Here is a 17,167-nt window from a genome sequence, read left to right as displayed (position 1 = left end):
TCTCAGACATTTGTATGTTTTTCAAATGCTCCAATAATAAAAATAAGTTAGCTTGCAGCCCTCTAGCAAATGGCACAAAGTGTTTAGTGCCAATAAACTTATTAACTGGCCCAGAATGCAAAATGTTTCACCTTCATCTGGAGCCAAATCTTAGATGAGAAAAAGATTTGCAAAAGCCACACCAGCTTAACTCTGAGAAGCCACCTCAATTTTGTATCTCAGACAGTAGCAGCCAAATCAAGTTCAGACTTTAAGAATAACTAGTTCATCACAAAACCCAAGGGGTGTAATGTGGGAGGCTATATTTTTCAACTTATAAAACCAAAAAGTTCAGAGGAAAGCCAGAAGAGAAAAACAGATTGCATCTGGCAGAAGGGAAATATCCAATCAAAAACTGGCAGGAGAAAAAAGGAGAAAAAGAAAATGCACTTAATTTGTCCAATTTCATTACAGGGGGAAAAAAATGTGTGACATGTGATTCTGACTTAGAAATGTTTCTCAAAACACAAAACTAAGAACCAGTTCTAATCCCTCAATTAGGACCACTAATTATGTTCACAGAAAGAACACTAAGAAAGTTGGTGTTTTGTTTGGTTTGGTTTGGTAATTTGTAAAGAAGAGCTGGCTAAGAAACAGAATGTAATTAAAAGAAAAAAAGGTCAAGACACCAAGTTCTGTAAATGGAGAGGGAAACTATCCCTACATACAGCTGGGGCAGACAGATCTTTACAACCTGCTTCATTAAGTGGAATCTCTCTGTTCACAACATAAGCCACATTTCCAGAAAATGTGAGGGTTTTCCTCATCTAAATTTAGAAGAATTGATACACAAGGGAAGTGACCACTCTTGTTCTGAAAAATATATATATATATTTAAAAAGGAAATCAAACTCTTCCCGGGATTCAGAACACCCAACCGCTCATACCACCTGCTTCATGCACAGACAATGACACACACAGGCAGATGTGTGTGTGTGTATGCCAGGCAGCACCCATTTGCTGAATCTCCAGCCATCGTTAACTTACTGGAAGAAAACCCTTTTCAAAATAATATCTATTGGGCTTCCCTGGTGGTGCAGTGGTTAAGAATCCGCCTGCCAATGCAGGGGACACAGGTTCGAGCCCTGGTCTGGGAAGATCCCACATGCCATGGAGCAACTAAGCCTATGCGCCACAACTACTGAGGCTGTGCTCTAGAGCCTGCGAGCCACAACTACTGAGACCACGTGCTACAACTACTGCAGCCTGCGTGCCTAGAGCCCATGCTCCGCAACAGGAGAAGCCACCACAATGAGAAGCCCTCGCACCGCAATGAAAAGTAGCCCCTGCTTGCCGCAGCTAGAGAAAGCCCACACGCAGCAACGAAGACCCAATGCAGCGTAAAATAAAATAAAATAAATAATAATAATAATGCCTATCAAGTCAATTAAAACCAGATCTGAAAACATCCTGCAATTTGTGACAACATGGATGGAAGTTGAGGGTATTATACTGAGTGAAATAAGGGGAAAGACAAACACTGCATGATCTCATACATGTAACATGAAAGAGCCAAACTCATAGCAACAGAGACTAGAGTGGTTGTTGTCAGGAGCTGGCGGTGGGGGAGAGGGAAAGATGGTCAGAAGGTTCAAACTTCCAGTTATAAGATGAACAAGTTCTGGGGATCTAATATACAGCATAGTGATTGTAGCTAATGATACTATATTACATACTTGAAAGTTGCTAAGAGAGGAGGTCTTAAATGTTCTCACCACAAAAAAGAAATGGCAATTATGTGATGTGATGCAGGTGTTAACTAACACTGGTGGTAATCATTTTGCAGTGTATCAAATCAACGCATTGTGCACCTTAAACTTACACAGTGTTATATGTCAATTCTATCTCAACAAAGCTGGGGGAAAAACAGACTTGAAAAAGACAACCCATAGACTGGGGAGAAATATTTGTTAATCATATATGCAATAAGAACTTGCAACTAGAATATAGAAAAACTCTTACAACTCAACAGGAAAAAGTCAATCCAATTACAAAGTGGGCCAAGGGGGCTTCCCTGGTGGCACAGTGGTTAAGAATCCACCTGCCAATGCAGGGGACACGGGTTCAAGCCCCGGTCCGGGAAGATCCCACATGCCATGGAGCAACTAAGCCTGTGTGCCACAACCACTGAGCCTGAGCTCTAGAGCCCATATGCCACAACTACTGAAGCCCACGTGCCTAGAGCCCGTGCCCTGCAATGAGAAGCCCGCACACTGCAACAAAGAGTAAACTCGCTGCAACTAGAGAAAGCCCGCGCGCAGCAACAAAGATCCAACACAGCCAAAAATAAATAAAATAAATAAATTTTTTAAAAAGTGGGCCAAGGATTTTAATGGGTATTTTCCACAAAAGGACACACGAATGGCCAATAAGGACATGAAAAGATATTGAACATCCTTGGCCACAAGGAACCCTCACCCTTGCCATCCTAGGTCTCTATAAAGCCACAGTGCTTCAAAGACCACCAGGCCTGCTATCAGAGAGACTAGCATTTGTGTCCAGTTAAATCACTTACAAGCTGTGTGGCTCAGCTTCAATTTCTTTGTCTGCAAAACAAATACCTTAAAGATTCTGAAGTCAGATAATCCCTGTGAAAAGTCTGGGTAATACACAGGCTAGCATCTAACGTAATATCTACCTCATAGTAAGTACCAATAAACACTACTGGAATGCAATAAAGAGAACCTCCCTACACTCTAGAGAGATGATGTGGATTAAAGTTTCAAAATTAAGATGTGAGAGGCCACTCAGGAAGGTAAGAGAGATTTACCAATAGCCAGGTATCTGTTGCATATAGCCATTTACTACTATTTTCCTTGCTGGCAGGGTGTTACAGATTGAACTGTGTCCCCCAAAAAGATGTTAAAGTCCTAACCCCCAGTACCTATGAATGTGATTTATTTGGAAATAGAATCTTTGCAGATGATCACGTCAAGATGAGGTCATTCGGGTGGGCCCTAATCCAACATGACTGCTGTCCACATGGAAAAGGGGAATTTGGACAAAGATAGACAGACAAAGAGGGAAAAGGATGGGAAGACACAGGGAGAATGCCATTGATAAGCCAAGGAAAGCTGAGGCCACCATAAGTTATGAGAGAGGCCTGGAACAGATTCTCCCTCACAGCTCTCGGAAGAAACCAACCCTGCCAACACCTTGATTTTGGACTTCTAGCCTCTGGGACTGGGAAATGATACACTTCTGTTGTTTAAACCACCCAGTTTGTTGGCACTTTGTTACAGCAGTCCTAGAAAATGAATCCACAGGGGTAGACTGCTTAAATTATTAACATGATAATAAGTACACTGACCTTTAAAACCTGTTTTGCAATGTCCACTTAAATTTGCAATACCTCACCTTCATCAGACCTTCTCTTGCAGGATCAGAGGTTCTTAGTACATCTTCAGTGGTCCACCAGGACTCCTTCATGTAAACAGCCACAACTAAAGAGGAAGCCAAGAGAAAACAATGATATACACATGGCCAACTGGCCACCAAAGGGGCAGTTTTAGCAACATGCAGCCACTGTGAAGGTGCAAAGGAAAGTTATGTGCGGCAAAAGCAGGCGATGTTTCTAGAGCTGAGTTGTCTGAGAGCACTGACCAGGACAGAGTGACCACTGTCACCTCAAAGGACTTCACAGGTGTCTGCAGAGATGGCCTGTTGTTGACCCCAACACAGGATGGACCCCAATGCTACTGGGCGCAAGAGGCTACACACCAGTATTGACAAATTCAATGGGTGATAATTATATTTTTTTTCAAAGTCCAACTATGTGACACAACTTGGAGCTCCGCAAATTTAGTCAAACCCAACATTATCTAAGGGCATGGAACACACCATCTTCTTATCACCCTCGGTGCTGGGTTTGACGCTGGCTTCTTTCACGTGCTTTTCTTTCATTCTCATGATGAAATTGTCATCTGCCTTTTTCTGAGGACGCTAACATTCTGAGAGGGGAAGGCAAACAGCTAGGAGGGCTGAGGTCGGGTCGAACCCTCAGCCACTGGACTCCAAGTTCAGTGCTCTTTCCAAGAGGCCAGAGGTGGGTCAGCTGTTGATGAGGAATAATCATGCAGGGGTTGTGGGGGGGCTTTGGATAAGAAGACTCTGGGGCTGGGACCTGCAAGAGAGGAAGGGTAGAGACATCTCTCCTACCCCACTCATGCCCCGCCCTTGTCTAGACAGTCACTGAGGCCTGTTGATTCCACCCACCCTGAGTTTAGACATGGGTCCTGCTGCTTAGTAGAGGTGATCCTGGAACACTCTCAACCTCACTAAGCCCCAGATTCCTCATCAGAGCTGCCCAAACTGATCACCCAAGGTGGCTAACAAATTCCAATGAGGATCAGGTGTGAAACACCCAACGCAGGGCCAGGCAGGTAGGATGCCCTCAGCACCTGCTGATGAATGCGTCAGTTCTCCCCTGCTCATGCTGCAGTTGCCAGGTCCCATCATTCCACCTGCTGCCCCAGGACAGGATCCACTCCCTCCCCAACCCTGAATGCTACTGGTCCATCTCTCCAGGTAACTGAGAGCACTCCACCTGGTCCCCTGTCCCCCCAGTCTGCCCTGCCAATCTATCCCTCCTGAGGGGCCACTCCAAATGCAAATGCAATCATGGCCTCTGCCTCTTGTCTCTCCTTTCCTTGCTTAAAAATTACATTTTAAAACACTAAAGTCACTTTGGTTATTTTCTGGTATCTTTTTTTTTTTTAAGATTGTTTTCAAGAGAAGTTTTAGGTTCATGGCAAAATTGAAAGGAAGGTACAGAGATTTCCCATAGTCCCCCTCCCCCACACACACATCCCCCACTATCATCACCCCCCACCAGAGTGGTACATTTGTTACAACTGATGGACCTACATTGATACATCATATCGCCCGAAGTTCTAGTTTACATTAGGGTTCACTCTATGCGTTTGAACAAATGTATCTTCACATGTATCCATCACTATGATATCATACAGAGTATTTTCATTGCCCTAAAAACTCTCTGTGCTCTGCCTGTTCATCCCTCCTCACCACCCCTTACCCCTGGCAACCACTGATCTTTTTTCTGTCTCCATAGTTTTGCCTTTTCCAGAATGTCATATAATTGGAGTCATCAGATTAGTTTCTTTCCCCTAGTGAAATGCATTGAAGGTTACTCTATGTCTTTTCATGGCTTGATAGCTCAAAATTCTTCTCAGCACCGTATCTGGTGCTAAAACATTCCATTGTCTGAAGGTACCATAGTTTAGTTCTCCTCCACTATCTTTTTATACCCCTTTAATTGCCATTTTTATGCCTGTTTCTCAAGCCAGGTATCTGAGCCCAAGGGGTCCAAAAGCCACAGATAAAAAGATACATCTTCCCAGTCAAATCTTTTTGGCTGAAGAGTTGAAGGAAAATAACACAGAGTAGAAAACAAAAGTCCCTTGAACATTTACTATAAGGCTCAAGACTTTAAAACAAATTTTGTGGGGCAATCAAGTTAAGCTGCCACCACCTTCTTCCCTATTCCTCTCTGCTCTTTGAGGAACTTTCGTAGAAAACCCTATGAAGACCAGGTGATGACATTAGCTATTGTCAAGCACTAACTCTGCACAGTCCCTCCCTCCTCTCCGAAGACCAACAGCATCTAATCCACTGTCAGCTTCATACCATTGGCGAATTTTATCTTCTCCAACAATAGTTCCAAAATTGATACAGCCGACTGAGAGAGAAGTGCCAATTAAATGCCTGACATCTGCCTTCACTTATTCAACTAAATTCATGTTCCAAATGGCATCTACTAGAACTTGCAAGAGGCTTATAAAACCATAAGGATTATTTCCCTGCTTAACAAGGTGAATCAATAAAAGATGTTCAATTGACTAATACAGTGTATTACTGTAATACAGATGTTCAATTTACTAAGATAGTTTCAAACAGGAAATGTGTTATGATTTGGTGTTTGTGTGGTGCCTTGCAAGTTACACAGTGCACTGCAGAGCATTAATTAGCCACACAAGTTGTCACAAAATAGACTGAATTTTTTTCAAAACTAATAGTAAGCTGTTAAGTGTACAGAACAATGAAGGTGAAGTCTGATCAAATGTAATAGATTTAAAATGAATTGTCCTCAAACAACTCTTGAAAAAGAGTCAGCCTTCCAAAGAATACCAGCTTTTGATCAGAAAAGCCTGCTACCTAGTCAAGAGGAAAGGGGCCAGAGTCCTCGGAGAGAGGCTGTTTCCAGCTCAGCAAGGACAAAAGATGGACCTGGGGGACTGGCAGGCATTGCAGAGCCAGCCTTGGGGCATCGCTTTTGAGACCCTGGAGCCAGCAGGTTCCAAGAGTTAGAAAGTGGAAACTGGGGCCTTCCCCGGTGGTCCAGTGGTAAAGAATCCGCCTTCCAATGCAGGGGACGCAGGTTCGATCCATGGTCGGGGAACTAAGATTCCCACATGCAGCAAGGCAACTAAGCCCACGCACCACAACTACGGTGCTCGCATGCCTCAACTAGAGAGCCTGCGTGCCGCAAACTACAGAGCCCATGCACCTTGGAGCCCACGTGCCACAACGAGAGAAAGAAAATCCCACACACCACAACTAGAGAGAAGCGCGTGCTCCACAATGAAAGATCCCACATGCCGCAATGAAGATCCCATGTGCTGAAACTAAGACAGCCTAAATAAATAAAAAAATAAAATAAAATAAAATGAAACTGGAAACCACACATCCATACTTTTAAAAGAAAAATACAATCCTGATCAGTACCCTCTGGCTCTCCACCATCTAGGACCTGGGAGACTGGACCCCTGCAAAAGGCTGAGCAGTGGTGACAGCAGTCGATGGGGCATTGTGGGTCACAGGCCAGCCTTGCTTCACTGATTTAATTCCCCTCTCCCCTTGAGTGACATGTAACCACAAAGAAGATGCCAGTAATGGATTTCATTCTATAACACCCCAAGGTCTTCCAAACATGTTAAGACAGTGAGGTCCCTAAGGCTGACTCCCAGTGGCCTGGTTTCATCAAGGCTCAGCAGGATGAACTGAATTCAACTACCTGGGGCTGAGTTCCCGAATGCACAAACGGCCCTGTCCCAGGTCTCCAGAGGCTGATGAGTAAGTCTCCATCCTTGCCCCTGGGTGTTGGTAGCCTGCAGAGAAGAGAGAGCTAGACAAGCTGATGTGATATAGGGCAGGACATGATAGGTGCTAGAATCGAGCTGGGAGCCACAGAGTCCAGAGGACCCAGAGGAGGGGGTCAGTTCTGCTGAGGGGTTTGGGAAAGCATCCCTGGGGAATTTGCCAGCTCAGGCTCTGGATCACTGTGTAAGGCTTCAAAACAGGCAGAGATGACATGAGAGGGCAGAGTAACCCATGAGCAGAGGCACAGAGCCCTAAAAGTCCAAGGCCACACCAGGGCAGCCTAAACATTGGGGGTAGCTGGGCAAGGCTTAAACAAGGGAGAGGCAGAGCTGCAAACATCGATTATAGCAAGGTTGCAGGATACACAGCTAATATGCAAAAGCCCACCACTTCCCTGTATGCCAGCAATGAACAAGTAGAATTTGAAATTAAAAACAATACCATTTACATTAGCACCCCTCAAAAATGAGATACTTAGGCTTATACAAAATGAAATACTTAGATTTATGCAATCTAACAAAAATATGTGTAAGAGCTATACAAGGAAAATTACAAAACTCTGATTAACAAAATCAAATAAAAATTAAAGAGATATTCTATGTTCTCGAATAGGAAACCTCGATATTATCAAGATGTCAGTTCTTCCCAACTTGACCTATAGGTTCAATGCAATTCCAATCAAAATCCCAAGAAGTTATTTTGTGGATTTCACCAAAATGATTCTAAAATTTACATAGAGAGGCCAAAGACAACACTGAAGGAGAACAAACTTGAAGGACTGACACTACTCAACTTCAAGACTTACTATAAAGCTACAGTAACCCAGACAGTGTGGTATCAGTGGAAGACAGATCAATGGAACAGAATGTAGAGCCCAGAAATAGACCCACGTAAATGTAGTCAACTTCTATTTGGTCAACTTTGACAGAGAAGCAAAGGCAACACAATGGAACAAAGATAGTCCTTCCAACAAATGGTGCTAGAACAACCGGACATCCACACACATAAAAATAAATCGCAACACAGACCTTGCACTCTACTCTTCACAGCCATCTCAACAAACGTAAACCAGTGCTGACGGAGAGCAAGACAACATAAGACATTTTGGATACATCCCTATGGACCTGGTGTAGGGAGAACACAGACTTCAGAGCCAGCTGGGGTTCAGATTCCAGCTTCTTCAAGGTGTGACCTTCACCCTTCCCCCACCTCGAGTCCCCCACCTGTCACATGGAGCCCACAACATCCTCTCACCTGGCCGTTATGCAGATTTGGTGAAAGAGCTCACTTCACCAAACTGCTTTGTCCAAAGGGAAGCTTTTCAGTGGTGTCCAAAAGCTTCCTCCACCTGCTTCAAGTGTTGCTCTGGGATTCCAAAGAAGTATGAAAAGCCCTTTGTTATTTGCTGGCTTTTGTCAGCGACACAATGGAAGCTGCTTGCTAACACTGGGTTTCTTCCTGGGAGCTCCCTCTCCAAACTTTCTGCTCTGGTTTGCAGGGAAATGTCTGTCTTTCTTCTCCAGCTTGATTGCTGCCATCCTATCCGCTGCCTCCCAACGTGAGTGGGGACACATTCCTACTCACTACGTTTGCTCACGACTGGTCCTTTTCCATCAGGGTGCATTAAGCCAACCATCATGTCCCTCACTTCCTCCTTCCAGGGCTGTGGGGACACATCATGCCTGATCAAGGCACACACTTTCACCTGCCCAGAACCTCCCAACAAGATTTTTTTTTTTTTAAAGGGCTTCAAATGCTTGGCTTTTTATTTACTTATTTATTTATTTATTTATTTATTTATTTATTTTTGGCTGTGTTGGGTCTTCGTTTCTGTGCGAGGGCTTTCTCTAGTTGTGGCAAGCGGGGGCCACTCTTCATCGTGGTGGGCGGGCCTCTCACTATCGCGGCCTCTCGTTGCAGAGCACAGGCTCCAGACGCGCAGGCTCAGTAGTTGTGGCTCACGGGCCCAGTTGCTCCGCGGCATGTGGGATCTTCCCAGACCAGGGCTCGAATCCGAGTCCCCTGCATTAGCAGGCAGATTCTCAACGACTGCGCCACCAGGGAAGCCCCCAACAAGATTTTTAAACCTTTCATCTTGCCTAAGATTTCTTAATGGAGCTAATTCCTTTTTTATTTAAATATTTTTAAATCAATCAATACAACAAACATTTTTTAAAAGTTAGTGTGATTTTTCCACAGTACAGGTCAGGGAGAGCTGATTGTCACCTGTCACCTTGGATGGGTGGGCTGTGGCAGTGGGGAGCTGTCCTGACAAGGACTTTGAGGCCACCGTCCAGCTCAGCAAGAAGGAGCACTGTAGAGATCAACACCCAGCGGGGAGCACTGGGCTCATGTGGCCGTGCTTGCTGTCCCTCCTCATCTGCCCAGCACCAAGGATGCAGGAGGCAGCAAAGTGGCTCAGAACCCTGCAGAGGTCACAATTCTGAAGCACATGGCGCTCATCCAACCCACATGTTGAGCAGCTATTATGTACAGAGCACATAATAAATCCACTGGAGGAATTAAATTTAGACTCTGGCTTAAGACATTTACAGCTTGGAGGAGGAGACAGTGCCTGGGACGCAAAGCACCTCTGGCCAGGGAGGGGTTGGGGGCCGTATCCTGCAGACCACCAGTGGCCGCCATGCTTCAGAGGAGAGGGACATGACCTGATTACTGTTTTAAAGTAATAATATTCACCAGAACCACATGTCCAAGCATCCACCAAGCGTCTGGCTGACTTTTTTTCAGGTGAGGCTCAGAAGGGTTAAGAACTCAAGATCAAGTGCCTGTAAACAGCAGTGTTGGGACTGGATGAGAACTGGCTCTCACTGACTCCAGAGCCCCCACTCTAACCTCTATACTCCAGGTGAAGAATGGACAAAGAGACAAGGGGACAGAGCTGAGTCCAGACTCCATGAAGGCCGACAGAGTAGGGAAGACAAAGATGAGAGGAGAGACAAGGAGGCGACAAGCCAAGACAGCGATGAGAAAGGAGAGGCCGGCACAGAAAGACCTGAACAGAGTGGACCTCGTTTTGCACGTCAAGACGGGGAGGAGGGCTGCCATTTACACAGCAAACACTGACAAGTTCAGGCACTGTACTTGGCACCAGGGATCTAGGGCAGAAAACACTGCCCAGCAGGAGTGAGACAGGCCACCAGGCCAGGACCACACAGACCATGACCAGCGCCCAAGATGGAAGCAGCATCAGGCACCTGCTCAAGGGCTACGTCTTCATCCATTCATGCTGCTGTGACAAAATACCACAGTCTGGGTGGCTTATAACAACATAAATTTACTTCTCACATTTCTGGACTGGAAGTCTGAGATCAGGGTGCCAGCATGGCCAGGTTCTGATGAGAGCCCTTCTGGGTTGCAGACAGCTGACTTCCCACGGTGTCCTTATTCGAGGGGACTCCACCCTCATGACCTAAGCACCTCCCAAAGGCCCCACATCCCAACCCCATTACATGGGCTTAGGATTTCAACATATAAATTTGCTGGGTGACACAAATATTCAGACCATAGCAAGCTGTCTGGAAGGGCTAGGCAGAGTTCCAAGAATAGGCCTGAGCCAGACGGGGCTCCGGTGCTGGGGTCTCTGGGGACCAGGTTGAGGTACTGGCTTTGTCAGTCTCTGGAGGAGTCCAATCGATGCGAGACATGATCAGAGTGGTGGTTTAGAGAGAGAACAGTTGGGTTATGCCCAGGTGGGAAGAATTAGTCCTTTAGAAATTAAGAAGAAAAAAAGAAAAAGGTTATTTGAGAAGGATCACACTGGATTCGGGTGTAGGTAAGGCTGGAGACAAGGAGGGCAATGGGAGCCTGTGGTCATCCAGCCAAGAAGTAAGGAGGGGATGAGTGCAGCAGTCATGCTGGCAGGGAGGGAGATGCTCGGGTGGCAGAAAAGACCACCTGGGAATCAAACTGGTCCTAAGGCAGAAGAGAGAGGGAAGGCAGGACAGCAGCCAGCTCCCAAGCTTGAGAAGAAGCACGCAGGTGTCTTCACCAGGAGGAAGTGAGGACGAGGAAGAGGTGTGAGGGTTTCAGTTTTGAAATGCCTGTTAGAGATAGCAACGTCAGGGTGGCCAGCAGGTGGCTGGATACACAGCCAGAGGTGAGCAGAGACAGAGAAGGCCCATCCCCCACACCATCATAGCAACCAAGGAGGGAGGAGCTCTCATGCGCACACTTGCACACGCGCACACACCCCTCCCACACACACATACACACCCTACCTCCCCACAATAACTGCAAGCTGTTTACATACCGGCCCATGGTTTACACTTCTTCAGTCACAACCAAAGGAGCTTCAGGTCTGCCTGTTACCCCCCACCAGCCTCCCCCAATGGCTCCCCTGGAGTCTAAGCTGCCACTGCCCTGTTACAAATCTAAGAAATATGTACTTCCCCCAAAAAAGAGCACAGTTAAACCAAAGTGACAGGCCATCTTCCCAAAAGCAAAATACACGTAGGAAAAAAATGCTGAAAAGTTCTGGCAGAGGACAGCACATAAACACATTCCAAGGCATTGCATGACTTTTATGCAACATTGACTGAGCCGGTCAATAATTTAAGGGGAGGGGAAAAATACGCAAGTTGACATAGCAACTGTCATATCGCATTACTCGGGCTACCATTTCCATACAGATGTCTTCCTTAGAGGAAAACGCTTCCCCAGATGCCCTGTGAACTTGGGCACCTCTTTGCCAGGGAGAAGGAAACATCTGGTTTATAGTATATCTGCATCAGCTTCCCTGTGGTTCTTAGGCCCTTCTTGCCTTCGGCGACTTTGTTTCCGTGAGTGGAGATTTTAACTCCAGGAAGACCAGGTAAGATGAGGTGCCTGGATCCTGAGGCACAGCTGGACAGCAAGGTGTTGGAGGCCGAAAGAAGCCCACACCAGAGCTAGTCTATCTAGGAAAGGCATCTTAAAATCACAGGCCGTACCAAGGCAAGTACAGCAAGTTTCTCAGGGTTGGGGGAAGCACAGAGAGGTGCAGACAGCTCAAGCTGCAGTGGTAAAGCCCTAGGATGCCTCAGAGAAGCGCCCCCAACCCCGCACATCCGTGACTCTCGGAATATTTTCCTTGGAGCTTCTCTGTTTTCCAAATACCATTAGTCCCTTGGTAAGAATGACATGTTTTTTGTTTGTGGGATGCTGTTTTCCCCTACATTGACATCCAACTCACAGTAAGTGTCATAAATTAATAGGGAATAAAGAAGGAAATCCCAAACAATAGCCAACATGTGCTCCCAAACACACAGCGCTGTCACTGCAAATAGCTCTTCCATCCGCATCCGTCACGGCCCACGGAAAACAGAACTCTCCTGGTTTCTAGCACGGAGCTCTCTTAGCTTATGTGAAGTCAGGTCCCACTCAACCTGGGGGCCACCTGACACCGGCTGAGCTTGCACAGCCACACGGGCGCCTTAGCCACCACGAGAAGCAGGTATTTAAATCGAGCCTGAATTTCTGGCCAGAACTCTTTTCCCCCAAACTGTCAAACCCACTTAAGCGGGACTCCCCCATGTAGAAGGTTGGGAGGATGGGATCCATTTCAGGCTAATGTCTACTTCTCCTTTATTCAAAATGCAAGCACAGACTTAAACGTAAAGATTCAACGTCCATGGGATCACGGGAGGCTGCACCAACGAGGCTGCTAATCAGGCGGTCCCTGAACCCTTGGGGTTCGTGAGTCCGCGGGGGTCATCACACTTCAAAGCCAGGAAAACTGTAATTAGTTCTCCACATGCTGAAACTCAGACTTCACCAGGGCAACGAGCCTCTCCTCCACTCCTGCCATATTAGCTTGGTTTTTACCAGAGATATTAAAAACCACTTCACTGACTCAGGTCCACAGGTTCATCCTGCTAACAGAGCTGGGTTTAGCCCCATCCATCCCACTCACCGGGAGGCCTGACCTCTCCCTTCAAGGCCAACAGGGGACCAGGAGCTGCTCTAGCTGGGTGCCCCCTTCCTGAAGGTCAGAAATTCACAGCGCCTCCCCCTACCCCATCTTCTGGCCTTTCCCCCAACCCCTCCCCCAAATCTGGGCAGCCTTCTCAGGGGTGAGGAACGTCCCAGAAAGGGCCTTCCAGTTCTGCAGAAGTTCTCTGGGCATCTCAGGGCATCTCAGTTTCCACCCACCCACCCCTCCTGAACCACCACCCACCTGCCCCAAACGCAGCCCAGAGAAGGCCTGGCCCCAGGCCCGCTGTGTCACAATCACCTCTCAGCCCACGACAGCCACCAGGAAGGCGGCTACACAGCGGCTCTGGTTTCAACTGAATGTTTGCCTTGGCTCTCGCTGTCACTGCAGGCCTAGAATGGGCATGCTTTTCCAGGAAAAAATCATCATTTTTTGATTCCCTGCTTGTTTTTCTCAGGGTGCACATGACACGCAATCACCAAAAGCCATAAATAAATTAGCAGCAATTTGAAGGATGAGTGTTATGCTTGGTCACAAAACGTCCTGGAAGCAGGCTGGGGGGATAGATGTTCCAATCAGGGAAGCCAGCGTGTGGTAACAAACACAAACAGCCGTCCCTCTGTCCTCTCTCTCCGCAAGGACCCCGCTTTCTGTTTCTCAGCCTCGACACTTCCCCTGCACAGGGAATTCACAACACACCCTCCAGGAAGAAAGAGCCAAGAACGGCTGCAAAGTGATGTACACCTGGGATCCAGGTCCCTGCCCGGACCCCTCCTTCAATTTGACAGCCCACAGACCCTGCAGAGGAGCTCAGGTTGCCCTCGCCCCAAGCTCTTCCTTCCAGATCACCCAGCACTGTTGCCCCAGCCGGAACCCCAGTCATTTCCAGGCCTCCCTCCTTGGCCCCTCCAATTCATCCCAAATCCTGTCGTTTCCACTATTTCACCAACCCGAGTTCTCCCCACCGGGCGAGGCCTCAGCATCTCTCCTGTGGGCGCTCCCAGACTCCTGGACACTCAACACTTGTCCTCCCTTCTCTCCATCCTTCCTTCCGATCATGACTAAGGCATTCTTCGAAGGGCTGAGATCCAAAGGCGGACCCCTCTCCAGCCCCAGTCCCCACCCATCCTCCATAACGTCACCAGGCATCTGGCCAGCTCCCCTCAGCATGGCCTCCCCACCAGGCAGGGGCCAGGAGTGTAGAGAAGGCTTTATGAAAGGAAGCTGCAAAACGTTCAGAGAAGGGGTCAGTAAGACTCAGGGCCAGAGTCTGTAAGGTGGGGCACTGCCTGGGATGAGGGGGCCTACTTTCCAGATTCCATGCGCCTCCACGGGTACTGCTTCACGTCCAGAGCACCCAGCCCTGCAGGGCAGAGGAGCAGCTGTGTGACCACTGTGTGACCACCAGTCGGCCTGGACAGTGGGAGAGGAGAACAGAGGTCCCGGTGAGCGGGCAGTGGAGAACTTCTCAGGCCTCCTACCCCATATGCTAGCCAGACAGGCACTTCCCTGCCAAGAACTCGTGCTCCTCCTACACCCAGCAATACCCAAGAGTCCCCTTATTCTGGAAGCTTCCATAGCACTGTGGCATTAGGTCTCTTTCATTTGACTCAATTATAAATAGACTTTTTTTTTTTTTTTTTTTTTGCGGTACGCGGGCCTCTCACTGTTGTGGCCTCTCCCGTTGCGGAGCACAGGCTCCGGACGCGCAGGCTCAACGGCCATGGTTCACGGGCCCAGCCGCTCCGCGGCATGTGGGATCTTCCCGGACCGGGGCACGAACCCGCATCCCCTGCATCGGCAGGTGGACTCTCAACCACTGCACCACCAGAGAAGCGCTAAATAGACATTTTTTAATCAGCCTCTGGACACTCGTTACTCTGTCCTCTGATCATCAACCACTACGTTTTATGGAAGAAAAAAAAAATCAAACAGATATTGTCATAAGGAGAGCTGAAAAAAACCTGACAAGTTTCCTGACAAGGAAAGCAGGAAGAGATCATCTAGGAAAAGTATCCACGTGGCCTAGGAGCTTGCCAAGAGGGCTTCCATCAGAAAGGGTCAGATGTTAAAAGGACGAGTGCAAAGGGTGGAAGAGGCCTCCCCACAGCCAAGGTCCCCAGGCCCAGCACCATCCTGTAAGACCAAAGTAGGAAAAGCCGGGCACTGAGGAAGTTCAGGCAGGCTGGGAAGACGTTCAAGGAAACATGACAGCTGCCTGGGTAGGCTGGCGGGACTCGGAGGGGAGAGCCCGAGGAAGAAATACAACTTAGCCAGAGGCTCTACTGGCCACAGAGAAGGCAAAGGGCCTCCAAATTAGGAGCAAGCAGCTGGAAACAGTGGAAAAGCAAAGGAGTGCATTAGCTCCTTTTAGAGAGGCATAAGCCTCAGTGAATGTACATCCCAGGGGCCAGAAGTCCTGCGAATGTGATCCTGAAGTTGTAACCTTTAGTCGCTGAGAGCATGAGATGCCGGAAGGGGCCAGAAAGACACATGAGCCAGTGCCATCCTGATGTGTGTGGGGAAGGTGCAGGTCTTGGAACTAATGCCTGGTTCCCTGAACATCCCTTCCTAATGCTGGTCTAGAGTGAATTATGAATGATGATCTGTAAGTACCCTAGAAAAGAAAGACTGGACTTAAAATCAGCATGAATTCACCAAGACCAGAAGAGACAAATTGGCCTCACTCCCTTTTCTGACGAGTGTTCTAGGCAAGTGTTAGGAGAATAATTAAACATAAGTCATCTTAATTTCAGCAGCCAGATTTCCCTCCATTCTTTTTTTTTTTTTTTTTTTTTTTGCGGTACGCGGGCCTCTCACTGCTGTGGCCTCTCCCGTTGTGCAGCACAGGCTCCGGACATGCAGCCTCAGCGGCCATGGCTCACGGGCTCGGCCGCTCCGTGGCACGTGGGATCTTCCCGGACCGGGGCACGAACCTGTGTCCCCTGCATCGGCAGGCGGACTCTCAACCACTGAGCCACCAGGGAAGCCCTCCCTCCATTCTTAACTGCAGGCATGTATTTCATAAAGTCTCTTGACTTGCATTTTATGAAAGTCTCTTGAAATCTCCAGAAATGTATGCTAAATAATGGGTTAGGTGTGTGTTTTGTGGTATAATAATTGCATGAATTTTTTAATAAGCATTTTTAAATACTTGTATTAAAAATAAAGAATGCACACCTTCAGAACTTCAAATGATATTAACTACACAGCCAGTAGGAAGAGTTAATATAACTGGATGAAAGGACTTACTCTTCAAAACAGGCAAAGTTTTCTTAGATTTAACAACAAAAGCACAAGCAACAAAACAACAACAAAAAACAGATAAACAGGACATGATAAAACTTTTAAACTTTTGTGTTTCTAAGGACACCATCAAGAAAGTAAAAAGATAACCCACAACATAGGAGAAAATTTTTATAAATCTGATAAGGGATAGTATCTAGAATATATAAAGAATTCTTACAACTCAAGAAGATAAATAACCCAATGCAAAAATGGGTAAAGGATCTCAATAGATAGTTCTCCAAAGAAGATATTAAAATGACCAACAGATACTTGAAAGGATGTTCAACATCATTAGTCACCAGGGATATGCAAATCAAAACCACAAGGACCCCCTGACATTGGTCTTGGCGATGATTTTTTGGACTTGACACCAAAAGCAAAGGCAACAAAAGCAAAAAAAAAAACAAGTGGAACTACATCAAACTAAAAAACTTCTATACAGCAAAGGAAACTGTCAACAAAATGAAAAGGTAACCTACTGAATAGGAGAAAATGTTTGCAAATCATATATTTGATAAAAGGTCCAAAACATATAAAAACTCATACAACTCAACAGCAAAAAAACAATGTGGTTAAAAAATAGGCAGAGGATCTGTGTGATGCTGTGATTTACATTAAGAAATATATATATTTGGTCTTCTTCCCATTTCTGGTGTAGTACTCCTAAAACCCTTGGAATTTCTTAAGTGATGAGAGCAGGGAAGGTGTCTCTTGTTATGTTACTGAGGTGATGTTTGGACCCACCTAAGGATGGGGGCTGGTTGCCAGAAGAACCAACCACGTGAT

The 17,167-nt window shown here is 46.9% G+C and overlaps 1 protein-coding gene across 11 annotated transcripts in view; it reads right to left on the bottom strand.

Annotated features, from left to right (window-relative positions):
* FAM169B (Protein) overlaps nucleotides 1-17,167 on the bottom strand; it is a 98,508-nt gene that overhangs the window by 50,768 nt on the left and 30,573 nt on the right. For 10 of the 11 annotated variants that reach the window (XR_004525282.2, XR_012330258.1, XR_012330257.1 and 7 more), the window contains one exon: nucleotides 3,397-3,482. The exons of the other annotated variant lie outside the window; for it this stretch is intronic. Coding sequence is in view for 7 of the 10 variants with exons in the window: in XM_033852088.2 (XP_033707979.1) it covers nucleotides 3,397-3,482 (86 nt within the window). In the remaining 3 variants the exon portion in view is untranslated. The remainder of the gene's footprint in view (nucleotides 1-3,396; nucleotides 3,483-17,167) is intronic. 11 annotated transcript variants of the gene reach the window in all.

The sequence above is a fragment of the Tursiops truncatus genome, chromosome 2, assembly GCF_011762595.2.
Source record: "Tursiops truncatus isolate mTurTru1 chromosome 2, mTurTru1.mat.Y, whole genome shotgun sequence".
NCBI lineage: Eukaryota > Metazoa > Chordata > Mammalia > Artiodactyla > Delphinidae > Tursiops > Tursiops truncatus.
Note: the sequence above shows the minus strand (reverse complement) of the source record. Positions and strands in the feature narration are given on the sequence as shown.